This window comes from Somniosus microcephalus, chromosome 12, assembly GCF_052327205.1.
Source record: "Somniosus microcephalus isolate GS21.2 chromosome 12, FLI_Smic_1.0, whole genome shotgun sequence".
NCBI classification, from domain to species: domain Eukaryota; kingdom Metazoa; phylum Chordata; class Chondrichthyes; order Squaliformes; family Somniosidae; genus Somniosus; species Somniosus microcephalus.
In genome coordinates, this window is record NC_140998.1 from 15,122,590 (window position 1) to 15,140,435 (window position 17,846).

The following is a 17,846-nucleotide window of genomic DNA, read 5'->3' on the forward strand; positions in this document are numbered from 1 at the left end:
GCTGACACTCCAGTGCAGTACTGAGGGAGTGCTGCACTGTCGGAGGTGCTGTCTTTTGGATGAGACGTTAAACCGAGGCCCCGTCTGCTTTCTCAGGTGGACGTCAAAGATCCCGTGGCACTATTTCGAAGAGCAGGGGGGGGAGTTCTCCCCGGTGTCCTGGCCAGTATTTATCCTTCAATCAACATCACTAAAAACAGATGATCTGGTCATTATCACATTGCTCTTTGTGGGAGCTTGCTGTGCGCAAATTGGCTGCCACGTTTCCCACATTACAACAGTGACCACACTTCAAAAATACGTCATTGGTTGTAAAGCGCTTTGAGACGTCCGGTGGTCGTGAAAGGCGCTATATAAATGCAAGTCTTTCTTTACAGCAGAGTAGCGATCTGGGTAAAGATCAGCAGAGTGGTCAGGAAGAGACAGCGAGATTAATAAAGGTAATAGGGCACCAGTGACTAAAGTGACATCAGGGAAAAATAGAAAAAAACTAAAGGTACGATATCTGAATGCACGAAGCAGTCGCAACAAAATAGATGAATTAATAACAGATAGAAATAAACGGGTTTGATTTATAGCCATTACAGAGACGTGGTTGCAGAGTGACCAAGGTTGAGAACTAAATATTCCAGGGTATTTGACTTTTAGAAGAGACAGGCTGAATGGAAAAGGAGGTTAGGGGGCGGGGGGTAGCCCTGATAATAAAGGAGGTGATAAAGACAGTAGAGAGAAAGGATCTTGGCTCGGAAAAACAACATTTAGAATCAGTTTGGGTGGAGCCAAGAAACAACAAGGGGCAGAAAACACTAGTGGGAATAGTTTATAGGCCCCTTAACAGTAGTTGTAGTGTCAGACACAGTATAAATCAGGAAATTAGAGGTGCATGTAACAGGTGTAAGACAGTAATCATGGGGGTCTTTAACTTTCATATAGACCGGGCAAACCAAATTTGCAGTAACAGTGCAGAGAGAACGTTCATGGAATGCATTCAAGATAGTTTTCTAGATCAGTATGTCGAGCAACCTACAAGGGAATTGGCTATTTTTGATCTGGTATTGTGCAATGAGACTGGGTTAAGTAATAACCTTGTAGTAAAGGAGCCTCTGGGGACCACACCTGGAGTATTTTGTACAGTTTTGTTCTCCTTCCCCAGGGAAGGATATAATTGCCATAGAGGGAGTGCAACGAAGGTTCACCAGACTGATTCCTGGGATGGGGGATTGTCATGTGAGGGGCGATTGAGTAGACCAGGCCTATATTCTCGAGAGTTTAGAAGAACAAGAGGTGATCTCATTGAAACATACAAAATTCTTACAGGGCTCGACAGGGTAGATGCAGAGAGGATGTTTCCCCTCGCTGGGGAGTCTAGAACCAGGGATCAGTCTCAGAATAAGGGGTCGGCCATTTTGGACTGAGATGAGGAGAAATTTCTTCACTCAGAGGGTGGCGAATCTTTGGAATTCTCTACCCCAGAGGGCTGTAGAGGCTCAGTCGTTGAGTATATTCAAGACAGAGATCGATAGATTTTTGGATATTAAGGGAATCAAGGGATATGGGGATAGTGCAGGAAAGTGGAGTTGAGGTCGAAGATCAGCCATGATCTTATTGAATGGTGGAGCAGGCTCGAAGGGTCGAATGGCCGACTCCTGCTCCTATTTCTTATGTTATGTAAGTCACACACCATCCTGCCTTGGAAATATATCGGCCGTTCCTTCATCGTCGCTGGGTCAAAATCCTGGAACTCACTAACAGCACTGTGGGAGTACCTTCACCACACAGACTGCAGCGGTTCAAGGCGGCGGCTCACCACCACCTTCTCAAGGGCAATTAGGGATGGGCAATAAATGCTGGTCTTGCCAGCGACACCCACATCCCATAAACGAATAAAAAAGAACGTATCAAAGTGCCTAACACAACACATTATTGTTTTTGGAGTGCAGTGACTGTTGGGGTGTGGGTGACCATCCTGTACATCAAAGTGGTTATTCCTCATGCACGAGACTAGACAGCGAGCAGCAGCAGGTAGGCTATTCAACTATGAAGAACATCACGGCCAAAGCCGAAGCTCTCCTCACCCAAAGCCCACCTGTGCACCCACCCCTGCAGGAGTCGAGTCATTGGATACCAAGCAGAAGCAGGGGCCCTCACTGACCATCCAAGCTGGTAACTGAATATTGGTTCATTTGCACTGTACTCACATCAGGGTCCCAGGTCTCAAGCTCCTGCAGGATATTCTGGAAACGGAAATCCCATTTCAGGAACTCCGACTGGCAGTGAGCGTACAGATCGGCATTTGTCTCCAGAAGGTCCTGCGACAGGATATTGTACGACATGATGGTGAACTCAAATGGCCTGCTGTCATCGGCACCGTCCACTTGCAGTCCAGATAGGTCCTCCCACACTCTGGCCAGCAGCCCTAGGAGACAACCAAACCCGGTGTATTAGTGAGCTGAAGAGAATCAGCACGCAGGCGCATCAGTGAAGGAAAACGGGATGTTCCCAGGGTGTGCTGCAGTTTGTGCGCAGTTGTCTGGCTGCAATTGATCGCACTGAGGACTGAAGATGGCGTGTTAGACATAAACATAGAAGATAGGGGCAGGAGTAGGCCATTCGGCCCCTCGAGCCCGCTCCGCCATTTAATGAGATCATGGCTGATCATCCAAATTCAGTGCCCTGTCCCTGCTTTCTCCCCATAACCCTTGATCCCTTTAGCCTTAAGAAATATATCTAACTCCTTCTTGAATATATTTAATGAATTGGCCTCAACTGCCCTGTGTGGCAAAGAATTCCACAGGTTCACCACTCTGTACAGCGTTGCATCATCCACACACACCACCTGTGGGTGCGATGTAGGCTCACAGCCAATTCCCAACACGTTAGCTTCACAATCCGAACAAACGTTGCGAATCTGAGGGTCACGCCCCCTACGTCACTCGCAGGTAATTCACGAGTCGAAGAGATGCCGACACGGTAGGGACTTGGAAGCGGTAGGTCACCGGTTAGCCCTCTTGGCCAGAAATGGTACATAGCAAGAGAAGGGGGGCTAAGAAAGGACAGAGGTACAAAAATATCTTACAAGCAGGGAGTTATTCTTCAAAAATATATCCAATTCCTTTTTCCATATAAAATATAAGTTTAGAAATTATCTTTGCAGATACCGTGGATGAACACTTAATGCGTTTGTATGCCTTTTTTTTTTTAAAGAGGTATTAAATCTTTATGATAAACTGGTTAAAGTCTCAAATAAAGACAGAGATGTTAAGCATTCGGCTGATAATATTGCCAAGTCATTTCTAGGCTACTGTTTTTAACATTCTTTGTGTACAGCAATCCAGGCAATCTCAAATGAAAGGAGATAGTCTTAAGAAAACTTTAGCAATTTCAATGTTATCCCTCGATTTATTTACCCTATTCGGATCATTACACGTAGGGGAAATATAAACACTGATCCACTATATACAGATATGCCGTAATCTTATCGTATCGCCTCACATTCCTGCCGCCACCAGTGACAGACCTGTAACCACAAAACTTCACTCAAGCGTTATATGGCTTAAAATGCACTTTTCGGACTCAACTCAAGTTTCAAGGTCAAAAATCCATAAGCGTATTGCTGGGAGTCCTGCCACAATTCAAGCAAACATACTATGCAACTTTCACATCCAGTACACTTTACTGAAATACAGGGCTTCATCTTCAGACAGTCTGATCTGTGATCGCTGGGACAATAATGGATCAGATTATTGATTTGAATTCCTTTTACTAGTAACAGTACTCAGCAGGCTAATTATGGTTTCTGAGCTATCTCTGCAAGCTACAGAAATACACATTGCTGTTCTGGCAGTTGGTTTGAGTCCTGGTTTCCACCAAACAAACAAGAGATTAGTAGGCTAATGTCAATTAATCATAGAATGGTCACAGCACGGAAGAAGGCCAATCGGCCCGTCGAGCCCGTGCCGGCTCTCTACAAGAGCACTTCAGCGAGTCCCACTCCCCCGCTCTTTCCCCGTAGCCCTGCAAATTTCTTTCCTTCAGGTACTTATCCAGCTGCCTTTTGAAAGTCGTGATTGAGTCTGCCTCCCCCACCCTTTCAGGCAGTGCATTCCAGATCCTAACCACTCGCTGCATCAAACATTTCTTTCTTACATCGTCTTTGGTTCTTTCACCAATCACCTTAAACCTGTGTCCTCTGGTTTTCGACCCCTCTGCCAATGGGAACAGTTTCTCTCTATCTACACTGTCTAGACCCCTCATGATTTTGAACACCTCTATCAAATCTCCTCTCAATCATCTCTGCTCCAAGGAAAACAACCCCAGCTTCTCCAGTCTATCAACATAACTGAAGTCCCTCATCCCTGGGATCATTTTCATAAATCTTTTCTGCACCCTCTCTAAGGCCTTCACATCCTTCCTAAAGTGTGGTGCCCAGAATTGGATACAGTACTCCAGTTGGGGTCGAACCAGTGTTTTATACGGACTCTAATTTCCACACCATTGTACTCTATACCTCTATTTATGAAGCCCAAGGTCCGGTAAGCCTTTTTAACCACTTTCTCAACCTGCCCTGCCACCTTCAACGATTTGTGTGCATATATCCCCAGGTCTCTCTGTTCGTGCACCCATCAGGATTGTACCATTTATATGTCCTCTCCTCATTCTTTCGACCAAAATGTATCACTTCACACTTTTCTGCGTTAAATTTCACCAGCCTGTCTATGTCCTCTTGAAGTCTATCACTATCCTCCTCACTGTTCACTATACTTCCAAGTTTTGTGTCATCTGCAAATATTGAAATTCTACCCTGTACTCCCACGTCCAAATCATTAATATATATCAAGAAAAGCAGTGGTCCTAGAACCGACCCCTGGGGAACACCACTGTATACCTTCCTCCAGTCCGAAAAACAATCGTTCACCACTGCTCTCTGTTTCCTGTCACTTAGCCAATTTCGTATCCATGCTGTCACTGTCCCTTTTATTTCATGGGCTTCAACTTTGCTGGCATGCCTATTATGTGACACTTTGTCGAACACCTTTTGGAAATCCATGTACTCTATGTCAACTACATTACCCTCATCAATCCTCTGTTACCTCATCAAAGAACTCGATCAAGTTAGTTAAACATGATTTGCCGTTAACAAATCCGTGCTGGCTTTCCTTAATTAATCCACACTTGTCCAAGTGACTGTTAATGTTGTCCCTGATTACTATTTCTAAAAGCTTCCCCAGTACCGAGGTTAAAGTCACTGGCCTATAGTTGCTGGGTTTATCTTTACACTCTTTTTTGAACAATGGTGTAACATTTGCAATTCTCCAGTCCTCTGGCACCACCCCTGTATCCAAGGAGGATTGGAATATTGTGGCCAGTACCTCCGCGATTTCCACCCTCAATTCCCTCAGCATCCTAGGATGCATCCCATCCACTCCTGGTGATTTATCTACTTTAAGTACAGTCAGTCTTTCTAATATCTCCTCTTTATCAACTTTTATCCTATCAAGTATCTCCACTACCTCCTCCTTTACTACATCTATGGCAGCATCCTCTTCCTTGATGAAGACAGATGCAAAGTACTAGTTTAGCACCTCAGCCATACTCTCTGCCTCCATGCATAGGTCTCCTTTTTGGTCCCTAATCGACCCTACCATACTACCCTTTTACTATTTATATGCCTATAGAAGACTTTTGGATTACCTTTTATGTCAGCTGTCATTCTATTCTCATACCCTCTTATTTTCTTTTTCACTTCTCTGACCTTTCTATATATAGCCTGATTCTCAGATGTATTTGCAACCTGATATCTGTCACACGCACTCTTTTTCTGCTTCATCATATTCTCTATCTCTTTCGTCATCCAGAGAGCCCTGACTTTAGTTGCCCTGCCTTTCCCCCTCGTGGGAATGTACCTCAACTGTACCCGAACTACAAACATAGAAACATGGAAAAATAGGAGCAGGAGTCGGCCATTCGGCCCTTCGAGCCTGCTCCACCATTCAGTATGATCATGGCTGATCCTCTATCTCAATACCATATTCCCGCTCTCTCCCCATACCCCTTGATGCCTTTTGTGTCTAGAAATCTATCTATCTCCTTCTTAAATATATTCAGTGACTTGGCCTCCACAGCCTTCTGTGGTAGAGAATTCCACAGGTTCACCACCCTCTGAGTGAAGAAATTTCTCCTCATCTCAGTCCTAAATGTCCTACCCCGTATCCTGAGACTGTGACCCCTCGTTCTAGATACCCCCAGCCAGGGGAAACATCCTCCCTGCATCCAGTCAGTCTAGCCATGTCAGAATTTTATACGTTTCAATGAGATCCCCTCTCATTCTTCTAAACTCTAGTGAATACAGGCCTAGTCGACCCAATCTCTCCTCATATGACAGTCCTGCCATCCCAGGAATCAGTCTGGTGAACCTTCGCTGCACTCCCTCTATGGCAAGTATATCCTTTCTTAGGTAAGGAGACCAAAACTGCACACAGTACTCCAGGTGTGGTCTCACCAAGGCCTTGTATAATTGTAGTAAGACATCCTTGCTCCTGTACTCAAATCCTCTTGCAATGAAGGCCAACATACCGTTGCCTTCCTAACTGCTTCTGAAGTGTGTTCAGGAGAACTTGATCAGTATGTTTCCAGCTCAATGAGGTAGGAGGCATTGCTGGATCTGGTTCTGGTTCCTAACTATTTCCTCTTTAAAAGCAGCCCATTGTTCCATTACAGTTTTGTCTGCCAATCTTTGATTCCAGTTTACCCGGGTCAGATCCGTTCTCAGCCCACTGAAATTGGCCTTTCCCCAGTTAAACATTTTTACTCTATATTGCTCCCATCCTTTTCCATAGCTAATCTAAAACTTATGATACTATGATCATTGTTCCCTAAATGTTCACCTACTGACACTTGCTCCATTTGACCCACCTCATTCCCCAGAACCAGATCCAGCAATGCCTCCTCCCTCGTCGGGCCGGAAACATGCTGATCAAGTTCTCCTGAACACACTTCAAAAATTCTTCCCCTTCTCTGTCCTTAACACTATTACGATCCCAGTCTATATTAGGATAGTTGAAGTTGCCCATTATCACTACTCTGTAGTTCTTGCACGTCTCTGTAATTTCTCTACAAATATTATTCTGCCCTCGCAACGCGATCCTATGCAGAGCTAGACAGATAGCGAACAACTTGATATCTTCCCATAAAATCACAAGGCTGACTTTTCTTGTAACGCTTTATTGAAAGATTCTTATTATTGTAAAACTGAAATACAACACAGAAATGGAAGCACACATTAGTATACAAGCGCATAACTGATATGTATACACAAATTTAGGTACGCCTGAGCAACACAGTACATTTAGTAAACTGGGAGGCATTCTCTTTAAATTAGCCCTGTACATAGTGTATCAAAATACAGCTACTAGTTAATCAGCTAGACAGAGAAAAGTTACAACTAAACATTTTCTACAACATACAGTGCACATTAATCATCTATAGCATTCTAGAATACTTAGACAAACAATTTCCAAGACTCAAGCGTGGGGACAATACAACTGCTCGGAGCCTGTGCTGCTGTAGGAGCACCGTGGTGTAGGTCTGTGTCCCAGCGAGGACTCCACGAGGACTACGTAGCAGTCCTGTGGGGAGCGTGATGACCTCATCACGCTCGGTCGCGTTGTCCGCGCTTGGGGCGTCACGTGATGCGCGTGGTCGCGTTTCTGGCCGTGGAGGCCGAAGTCGGGAACGGGAGCTGGAGGCCAGGCTGAGCCGGTGCTTGCCGCGGGAGCCGAAGACGCTAGGCCGGGCTGTGCCGGCGGCCTTTCTGGAAGGCCGAGTCGGGCCGGCAGCCGCCTCACGCACGTCACGTTGTACGTGCCGTGACGTCAGCACGCTAAGGCGCGTCTTAAAGGGGCAATGGCCCTAAAAGGTAAGTTAAAGGGGCAACGGCCCCAACAGGTAGGTTATACATATATAAGTAAGTTAAATACATACAGTGAGGTTAAGTTAGAGGGAGAGGCAGCACAAATATGCTCCTCCAAATCTTTCCCACTAGTTGGTGGTCTATAGAATACACCTAGTAATGTAATGGCACCTCTATTATTTATTAACTCTAGCCATATAGATTCTGTCCTTGACCCCTCCAGGACACCCTCCCTCTCCAGCACTAACATTCTCCTTGATCAATACAGAGAAGGTTCACGAGGTTGGTTCCTGGGATGGAAGGGTTGTCTTAAGAGGAAAGGTTGAGCAGGTTGGGCCTATACTCATTGGAGTTTGGAAAAATGAGCGGTGATCTTATTGAAACATGCAAGATTCTATGGGGGGTTGACAGGGTAGATGCTGAGAGGATGTTTCCCCTCGTGGGGGAATCTAGAACTAGGGGGCATAGTTTCAGAATAAGGGGTCGCCCATTTAAGACGGAGATGAGGAGGAATTTCTTCTCTCACAGGGTTGTGAATCTTTGGAATTCTCTACCCCGGAGAGCTGTGGAGGCGGAGTCACTGAATATATTCAAGGCGGAGATGGACAGATATTTGAACTACAGGAGAGTCGAGGGTTATGGGGAACAGGCAGGGAAGTGGAGTTGAGGCCAAGATCAGATCAGCCATGATCTTATTGAATGGCGGAGCAGGCTGGAGGGGCAGTATGGCCTCCTCCTGTTCCTATTTCTTATGTTCTTATGCTGCCACACCACCTCCTATCTTTTCTTCCCTATCTTTCCTGAACACTTTATAACCAGGAATATTTAATACCCAATCCTGCCTTTTTTGAGCCAGGTCTCAGTTATTGCCACATTATATTCCCATGTGGCTATTTGTGCCTCAAGCTCACTTGCCTTGTTTACTACGCTTCGTGCATTCACACACACGCACTGTAAACCCATCTTAGACCATCCTGTATTCTCTTAGCTTGACCCTACCCAATACCTTACTATTTCTTACTTTAGTACTCTCTGCCTCTCCCAATCCTTTGATCACTTTATTTTCCCTTTCTAATGTTACATCCTGGTGCCCATCCCCCTGCCAAATTAGTTTAAACCCTCCCCAAAAGCACTAGCAAACCTCCCCGCAAAGATATTGATTCTGGCCCTGTTGAGGTGCAACCCCTCCGGCCTGTACAGGTCCCACCTCCCCCAGAGCTGGTCCCAATGCCCCAGGAATCTAAAGCCCTCCCTCCTGCACCATCTCTCCAGCCACACATTCATCTGCTCTATCCTCCTATTTCTATACTCACTAGCGTGTGGCACCGGGAGTAATCCGGAGATTACTGCCTTTGAGGTCCTGCTTTTAATCTTTTTCCTAGCTCCCTGAAATCTGCCTGCAGGATCTCATCCCTCTTTCTACCTGTGTCATTGGTACCAACATGGACCACAACCTCTGGCTGTTCACCCTCCCGCCACAGAATGTTCTGTAGCCGCTCAGTGACATCCTTAAATTAAATGTAGAAGTCATCGGTATCAATCTATTGCCAATCGGATTATTACAGCAGCAATTCAACCTAAGTGCCAGTATGATGCCTATCTTTTCATTGCATTGTTTGAACAGTTATGAAAGAAAAAAAGACTTGCATTTATATAGCACCTTTCATGACCTCAGGACATCCCAAAGCACTTTACAGCCACTTTTGAGGTATCGTCACTGTTGTAATGTAGGAAACACGGCAGCTAATTTGCACACAGCAAGCTCCCACAAACAATAACGTGATAATGTCTAGATAATCTGTTTTAGTGATGTTGATTGAGGGATAATCCTCAAGAGTTCTCCCCAGGGCATCGGGGAGGACTCCCCAGGGCATCGGGGAGGACTCCCCTGCTCTTCTTCGAAATAGTGCCATGCGATCTTTAACCGCCTGAGGGGGCAGACGGGGCCTCGGCTTAACATCTCATCCGAAAGACTGCACTTCAGACAGTGCTGGAGTGTCAGCCTAGATTTTTATGCTCAAGTCTCTGGAGTGGGACTTGAACCCACAACCTTCTGACTCAGAGGTGCAGGTGCTATCCACTGAGCCACAGCTGACACCTAATGAGAAAGAGCGCCCAGTGCATTAAGGTCTTTTAATCTAACACATCTTCATAGGATCTTGAAGCAAGTTGGTCTCAGCTATCTGGCATCGCGTCAAAGAACCAAGCCAGCCAGGGATATTGATGCTTTAACAGCTGCGTCAGGCATGAAGACACGAGTCAAACCCCTGGCCGCAGTAGGAACAGCATATTCTGTAGTCCATTTTGATGGACAACTCTGTAGCCAGGGGTTCCAATGACAGGTTTCTATTGGGCCTATGGCGAATCTCCAGCCAGTAGAATCTGAGCTAGTTTGACTCCGCGGTTGCCATGTACCATGTAATAACTGAGCAACAGTTTTCAAGAATCTAGTTATTTTGAAAGGTAGCTCGGGAAAGTGGTGCGTATTGGTTTTGTGTTTTTATGCATATTGTGAAGCACGGCAAAGTTTGCATATACTCTGTTTTGCACTGAGTTATAATCATTTATGTATTCTACGTTAAAATAAATTGTCCTTTGGTTTATAGCCAGAGTCTCGATCTGATAGAAGGCGTATTCAATCTGCCTCCCAAGCATGAGGAGAATGTTATGGGAGCACGTGTTACATTCCAGTAAGACTCGGTTAAGCAACGCCTCAATTTTAAAATTCTCATCCTTGATTTTAAATCACTCCATGGCCTCGCCCCCTCCCTATCTCTGTAATTTCCTCCAGCCCCACAACCCCTCGAGATATCTGCGCTCCTCTAATTCTGCCCTCTTGAGCATTCCTGATTTTAATCGCTCCATCATTGCAGCCGTGCCTTCTGTTGCCTGGGCCCTAAACTCTGGAATTCCCTGCCTAAACCTCTCCGACTCTCTTACCTCCTTTAAGACGCTCCTTAAAACCTAACTCTTTGACCAAGCTTTAGGTCATCTGCCCTAATTTCCCCTTATGTGGATCGGTGCCAAAATTTGCTTTGTGACACTCCTGTGAAGCACCTTGGGACTTGTTACTATGTTAAAGGTGCTATATAAATACAAGTCGCTGTTCTTGTTGTTCAATCCTTGGGTCTTGCTATCATTTACCTAGGTACTGGGCAGGCAAAGGCACACACCAAATCATAGGCGACACAAGGTCTGTTTACAGGAGGAGCTGATGATGCTGGACCCAAGTAGAGCACCTAGCTTAAAAGACAAAAGTGTAACACTGGTGGCAGTGATGGGATCCGAACCCACGCCATCAAACTGACTAGAGCGCCAAAAACCAGCAAGCAGCAGCCCTTCCCCATCACACGCTCATTTATATGGCTACTTTAATTGGTGATTAAATAAAGGCTGTCCCTGGCAAGAGTCGGTATTCAACTGCTCATCGTCCTCACCTTGATACGGGTCTGTGTCCATCACAAGATCACCTTCATTTTGGAACTGCCACACAGCATTTGCTGCTGCCTCATTCACATCCATCGCAGTGGGAAACGGCCACCCAGTACTGCCCACTGGCTCGGTTATGCTGTGCACCGGCAGTGGCGGCCACCCCGCAATGCCTCCGTCTGGGCCGTCACACTGCCCAGCTTGAAACTGCCAGCCCATCGGGGACTCAATCCCACTCGCGTTCTGCGCGGGTGCCGACGCCCAACCTACAGTCCCCTCCTTTATGCCCTGGGCAGGCAAGGGCTGCCAAGCTGCAACAGTCTCTGCCGTGGAAGTCAACTGAAATCCCACAATACTCTGGTCCTGATCGATACCCTGTACAGCGGCGGCTTGCCACAGTTCCAGCTGCTGGTTCACCGTTGGCACGTTCCTCGCTTGCTGCCACATCATGGTGGCCTCTTCCACTTTCCAGGTCTCCGTCAGCTGATGCTGGGCTCCTTTTTCAGTGTCAACGCTCACGCCGTTCTCCTCTCCCGACGCCCCTCTCAAAATTCCACTTGGCCCTCCTTGGAGCCAATCCTGGAGCAGAGCAGTCTGGTCTTGGCTAAGTGGTAGCCGTGGAGCGGAATCTCCATCAGATGTTCCGTCGCTTTCCAATAACGATGTCGCTGAACATTCTCCTGCAGAGTCATCCTCAATGTAAGGACCTGACAGTACAAAAGGACAATAGAAATGATCTGTTTTGTTCATATGAGCACTTGAAACAAAAAAAAAAACTCTACACACAGAATTCCAACCTCCAGGAAAAATTCAGCTCCGATTTTAAAAAACACATCTCCATTATTTTACGTGTCGGCCGTGGCTCAGTGGGTAGCGCCCTCGCCTGAGTCAGAAGGTTGTGGCTTCATAGTCCAACTCCAGAGACTTGAGCACAGAAATCTAGGCTGACACTCCAGTGCAGTGCGGAGGGAGTGCTGCAGTGTCCGAGGTGCCGTCTTTCGGATGAGACGTTAAACCGAGGCCCCGTCTGCTCTCAGGTGGATGTAAAAGATCTCATGGTACTATTTCGAAGAAGAGCAGGGGAGTTCTCCCCGGTGTCCTGGCTAATGGCTATCCCTCAATCAACATCACTAAAAACAGATTATCTGGTCATTATCATATTGCTGTTTGTAGGAACCTGCTGTGGACAAATTGGCTGCCAGGTTTCCTACATTAGAACAGTGACTACACTTCAAAAGTACTTCATTGGCTGTAAAGCGCTTTGGGACGCCCTGAGGTTGTGAAAGGCGCTAAATGAATGCAAGTCTTTCTTCTTTTCTTTCTTCCACCTCAACAACTGTCTAGCTCTTACAGCCTTACACCAAAAAAAAGCAGCAATCTTACTTCTCCATTATTTTATTTCTGCATATTGAGCATTTCCCTGCATCCTCAAGATTCATTGCACTGCCTCTTTACTCCAACTAATTTTTTTCCCAGGACATCAATGGCATGAAGCTCCTCAGCCCTCTCAGTCTTCCTTTCTTCCTACAATCTGCACCCTTTCAAACCCCAGGCTTGGTGTCACCTAACCCACTACTTCCGAGATGGTCTCACCTGCTTCAAATAGTGGCATGGGATTTCAGACGTCCACCTGAACAGGCAAATGGGGCCTCATCTGAAAGACGGTATTTTCAACAATGCTGCACTCCCTCACTACAACACCAGAGTGTCAGCCTAGGTCATGTGCTCATAATCTCCAGGTAACGTTCCTCACACAGCATGCACCACCCCCCTCGCCCATATTCCAGAGAGGCCTGTGACGCTGTGTCCCCGCTCCACTCACGTTGGGTCTTGAAGCCACAGGTTCTGAGTCAGAGGCAAGAATGTTAAAAATATGCCAGGCTGACAGGTACTGAAAACATTCTTTTCAGTCCTCGGCAGAAACCACTCTCTTGCCACTGATTCCATCCCTCTCCCCTCAACTCGGACTGAATCAGGCCATGTGAAACCTTAGCAACCTATCTGATCCAGAGTTTCAAACCCCACGTCCCAGACTGCCGACTTCCACCTCTGCAACATCAGACCCCCCCCCCCCGCACACAGTATCTGCCTCGCTCTTACTGCTACTAAGCCCCTTATCCACACTTCTGAGACATCTGGACTTGAGTTCGCTAATGCTCCCCGTGGCAGTCTCCAATCTTCCTCTCTCCATAAACTCCAACATGCTCAAATCCCTGCTGCCCACACCCTGCCCAAGTCCCACTCACCATCACCCTCGCTGATCTACATGAACGCCCTGTTTCCGGTCACAGTGAACTGAAAGAACGCACTCTCATCTTTGAATCCCTCCATGATTTTGCCCCACCCTACCTCCTGCACCCTTTAGGCCACTGGCTTTCTGTGCAAACACTCCCCCTTCACTCCACCATAGGTGGCAGAAGTTTCATCAGCCTTGACTCCAGAGTCTGGAATTCCCAACCATAAACCCCACCACCTTTAAAAACCTTCTTAAAATCCATCTTTTTGACCAAGACCTCTCCTAACTCTTGCACCACAGTTCAGCATCCATTCTCTTTTTCCCCCCTTCTCCAAAACCTCAGCTAATTTCTCTAATGTTAAATGCGAAACAAAATGTGGGCGAGGTCGCATCTGTAGCCTGTCCCTAGCTGCTCTGAGAAACTGGCATTGGTGGGCCTTCTCCTTGAACTGCTGCAGTCCTTGTGGGCATGGTGTTCTCATGACAGCATTAGGTAATTTAGCAGGTCTCTGCCAATGCCGTCCTGAAACTGGCTGCACAAGTGTGAGAAAAAAGACTTTCTATAGCACCTTTCACGACTTCAGGATGTCCCAATGCGCTTTACAGTCAATGAAGTACAGGCACTGTTGTAATGTAGCAAACACAGCAGCCAATTTGCACATAGCAATGTACCACAAACAGCAATTAAATAAATGATCACTGTTGGTTGAAAGAAAGACTTGCATTGATATAGCGCCTTTCACGACCACCGGACGTCTCAAAGAGCTTTACAGTCAATGAAGTACTTTTGAAGTGGAGTCACTGTTGTAATGTGGGAAACACGGCAGCCAATTTGCGCACAGCAAGCTCCCACAAACAGCAATGTGATAATCACCAGATAATCTGTTTTTGCTATGTTGGTTGAGGAATAAATATTGGCCCCAGGACACCGGGGATAACTCCCCTGCTCTTCTTCGAAATAGTGCCGTAGGATCTTTTACATCCACCTGAGAGAGCAGATGGGGCCTTGGTTTAATGTTGCATCCGAAAGACGGCACCTCCAACAGTGTAGCACTCCCTCCGCACTACACTGGGAGCGTCAGCCGGGATTATGCGCTCAAGTTTCTGGGAGTGGGACTCGAACTCACAACTTTCTGACTCGGAGACGCGAGAGAGAGCGGCCCGCTGAGCCGCAGCGGTCAGCTAGGCAGCGAGGCTCCCCTGCTGATTTCTCTCCCCTGGGTGAGTTGTGGCCCACCTCTTCCCGGCCGAGATCGGAGAGCACTCTGTGCGTTTGGGGGGGGGGGGGGGGGGGGTTGGGGTGGCACGGGCTCCGGGACCCCCCCAAGACTGGGCGCGACACTGGTACGCTCGCCCACCGCTGGCACAAACTCGAAGAAGGAAAAAAAACAAAAGAAAAAGAGAGATGAAAGGGCAGCGGGGCCCACTCACAGAGAGAAGCCATTAAACACAGCAAGAGGCAAACAAAAAGACAAATTCCTCAATATCCCAAAGCAAAAGGAATAAAATAGCTTTCACCATAAAATAAGCTTGTGTTGCTCGGTAGGGGAACAAGGAGAAGCCCAGGGCCGCTCTCAGGCCCTGGCGTTGCTCGGGGCAACCGTGTGGCCCAGTTGCCAGGTAACGGGGCTACCCCCCGGGCCTAGGCCCAGGCCCACCCCGAGCCGCCTTCACCGCACCGCCCGGCCCAGCGCCCAGCACTCGCACCCGGACCTCCCGCCCGCTCTCCCCGCCGGTCCCCCGGCCTCGCTCGGCCCCGCGGGCGGCTACCTGTAATCCGGCTCAGGAGGTTGGCGAGCGGGGCCAGGATGTAGCAGAGCAGCGAGCCCACCATCCCGCCGCCCAACCCAGCGCCGCCCCGCCCCGCTTTATCAACTTTATCAACAACCGGCGGCTCCAACAGGCGGACACAAGCCTGCTACCGGCAGGCTGAAGCCAGGCTGGTCCCAGAATCAGTGACACTGCAGCACACAGAGTGAGCCTGGATTAGACCCAGATCAGTGACACTGCAGCACACAGAGTGAGCCTGGACTGGACCCAGATCAGTGACACTGCAGCACACAGAGTGAGCCTGGATTAGACCCAGATCAGTGACACTGCAGCACACAGAGTGAGCCTGGACTGGACCCAGATCAGTGACACTGCAGCACACAGAGTGAGCCTGGACTGGACGCAGATCAGTGACACTGCAGCACACAGAGTGAGCCTGGACTGGACCCAGATCAGTGACACTGCAGCACACAGAGTGAGCATGGATTAGACCCAGATCAGTGACACTGCAGCACACAGAGTGAGCCTGGATTAGACCCAGATCAGTGACACTGCAGCACACAGAGTGAGCCTGGACTGGACCCAGATCAGTGACACTGCAGCACACAGAGTGAGCATGGATTAGACCCAGATCAGTGATACTGCAGCACACAGAATGAGCCTGGATTAGACCCAGATCAGTGACACTGCAGCACACAGAGTGAGCCTGGATTAGACCCAGATCAGTGACACTTCAGCACACAGAGTGAGCCTGGATTAGACCCAGATCAGTGACACTGCAGCACACAGAGTGAGCCTGGACTGGACCCAGATCAGTGATACTGCAGCACACAGAGTGAGCCTGGATTAGACCCAGATCAGTGACACTGCAGCACACAGAGTGAGCTGGATTAGACCCAGATCAGTGACACTGCAGCACACAGAGTGAGCCTGGATTAGACCCAGATCAGTGACACTGCAGCACACAGAGTGAGCCTGGATTAGACCCAGATCAGTGACACTGCAGCACACAGAGTGAGTCTGGGTTAGACCCAGATCAGTGACACTGCAGCACACAGAGTGAGCCTTGATTAGACCCAGATCAGTGACACTGCAGCACACAGAGTGAGTCTGGGTTAGACCCAGATCAGTGACACTGCAGCACACAGAGTGAGCCTGGATTAGACCCAGATCAGTGACACTGCAGCACACAGAGTGAGTCTGGGTTAGACCCAGATCAGTGACACTGCAGCACACAGAGTGAGCCTTGATTAGACCCAGATCAGTGACACTGCAGCACACAGAGAGTTACCTGGATTAGATCCAGATCAGTGACACTGCAGCACACAGAGTGACCTGGATTAGACACAGATCAGTGACACTGCAGCGCACCGAGTGAGCCTGGGTTAGACCCAGATCAGTGACACTGCAGCACACAGAGTGAGTCTGGGTTAGACCCAGATCAGTGACACTGCAGCACACAGAGTGACCTGGATTAGACCCAGATCAGTGACACTGCAGCACACAGAGAGTGACCTGGATTAAACCCAGATCAGTGACACTGCAGCACACAGAGTGACCTGGATTAGACCCAGATCAGTGACACTGCAGCACACAGAGTGAGCCTGGACTGGACCCAGATCAGTGACACTGCAGCACACCGAGTGAGCCTGGATTAGACCCAGATCAGTGACACTGCAGCACACAGAGTGAGCCTGGATTGGACCCAGATCAGTGACACTGCAGCACACAGAGTGAGCCTGGACTAGACCCAGATCAGTGACACTGCAGCACACAGAGTAACCTGGATTAGACCCAGATCAGTGACACTGCAGCACACAGAGTGAGCCTGGATTGGACCCAGATCAGTGACACTGCAGCACACAGAGTGACCTGGATTACACCCAGATCAGTGACACTGCAGCACACAGAGTGAGCCTGGATTGGACCCAGATCAGTGACACTGCAGCACACAGAGTGAGCCTGGACTAGACCCAGATCAGTGACACTGCAGCACACAGAGTAACCTGGATTAGACCCAGATCAGTGACACTGCAGCACACAGAGTGAGCCTGGACTGGACCCAGATCAGTGACACTGCAGCACACAGAGTGACCTGGATTAGACCCAGATCAGTGACACTGCAGCACACAGTGAGCCGGGATTAGACCCAGATCAGTGACACTGCAGCACACAGAGTGAGCCTGGATTAGACCCAGATCAGTGACACTGCAGCGCACAGAGTGAGCCTGGACTGGACCCAGATCAGTGACACTGCAGCACACCGAGTGAGCCTGGATTAGACCCAGATCAGTGACACTGCAGCACACAGAGTGAGCCTGGACTGGACCCAGATCAGTGACACTGCAGCACACCGAGTGAGCCTGGATTAGACCCAGATCAGTGACACTGCAGCACACAGAGTGAGCCTGGATTGGACCCAGATCAGTGACACTGCAGCACACAGAGTGACCTGGATTACACCCAGATCAGTGACACTGCAGCACACAGAGTGAGCCTGGA

The 17,846-nt window shown here is 48.4% G+C and overlaps 1 protein-coding gene across 1 annotated transcript in view; it reads right to left on the bottom strand.

Moving 5' to 3' along the window:
* Positions 1 to 15,582, bottom strand: part of LOC147109039 (RNA 2',3'-cyclic phosphatase ANGEL1-like) — a 40,789-nt gene extending 25,207 nt beyond the window's left edge. Inside the window, exons 1-3 of the mRNA XM_086002600.1 lie at positions 15,345 to 15,582; positions 11,347 to 12,045; positions 2,199 to 2,416 (exon numbers count right to left, since the gene is read on the bottom strand). Coding sequence (XP_085858726.1) covers positions 2,199 to 2,416; positions 11,347 to 12,045; positions 15,345 to 15,408 — 981 coding nt within the window. The 5' untranslated portion in view covers positions 15,409 to 15,582. The remainder of the gene's footprint in view (positions 1 to 2,198; positions 2,417 to 11,346; positions 12,046 to 15,344) is intronic.
* Between the last annotated feature and the right edge of the window lie 2,264 nt (positions 15,583 to 17,846).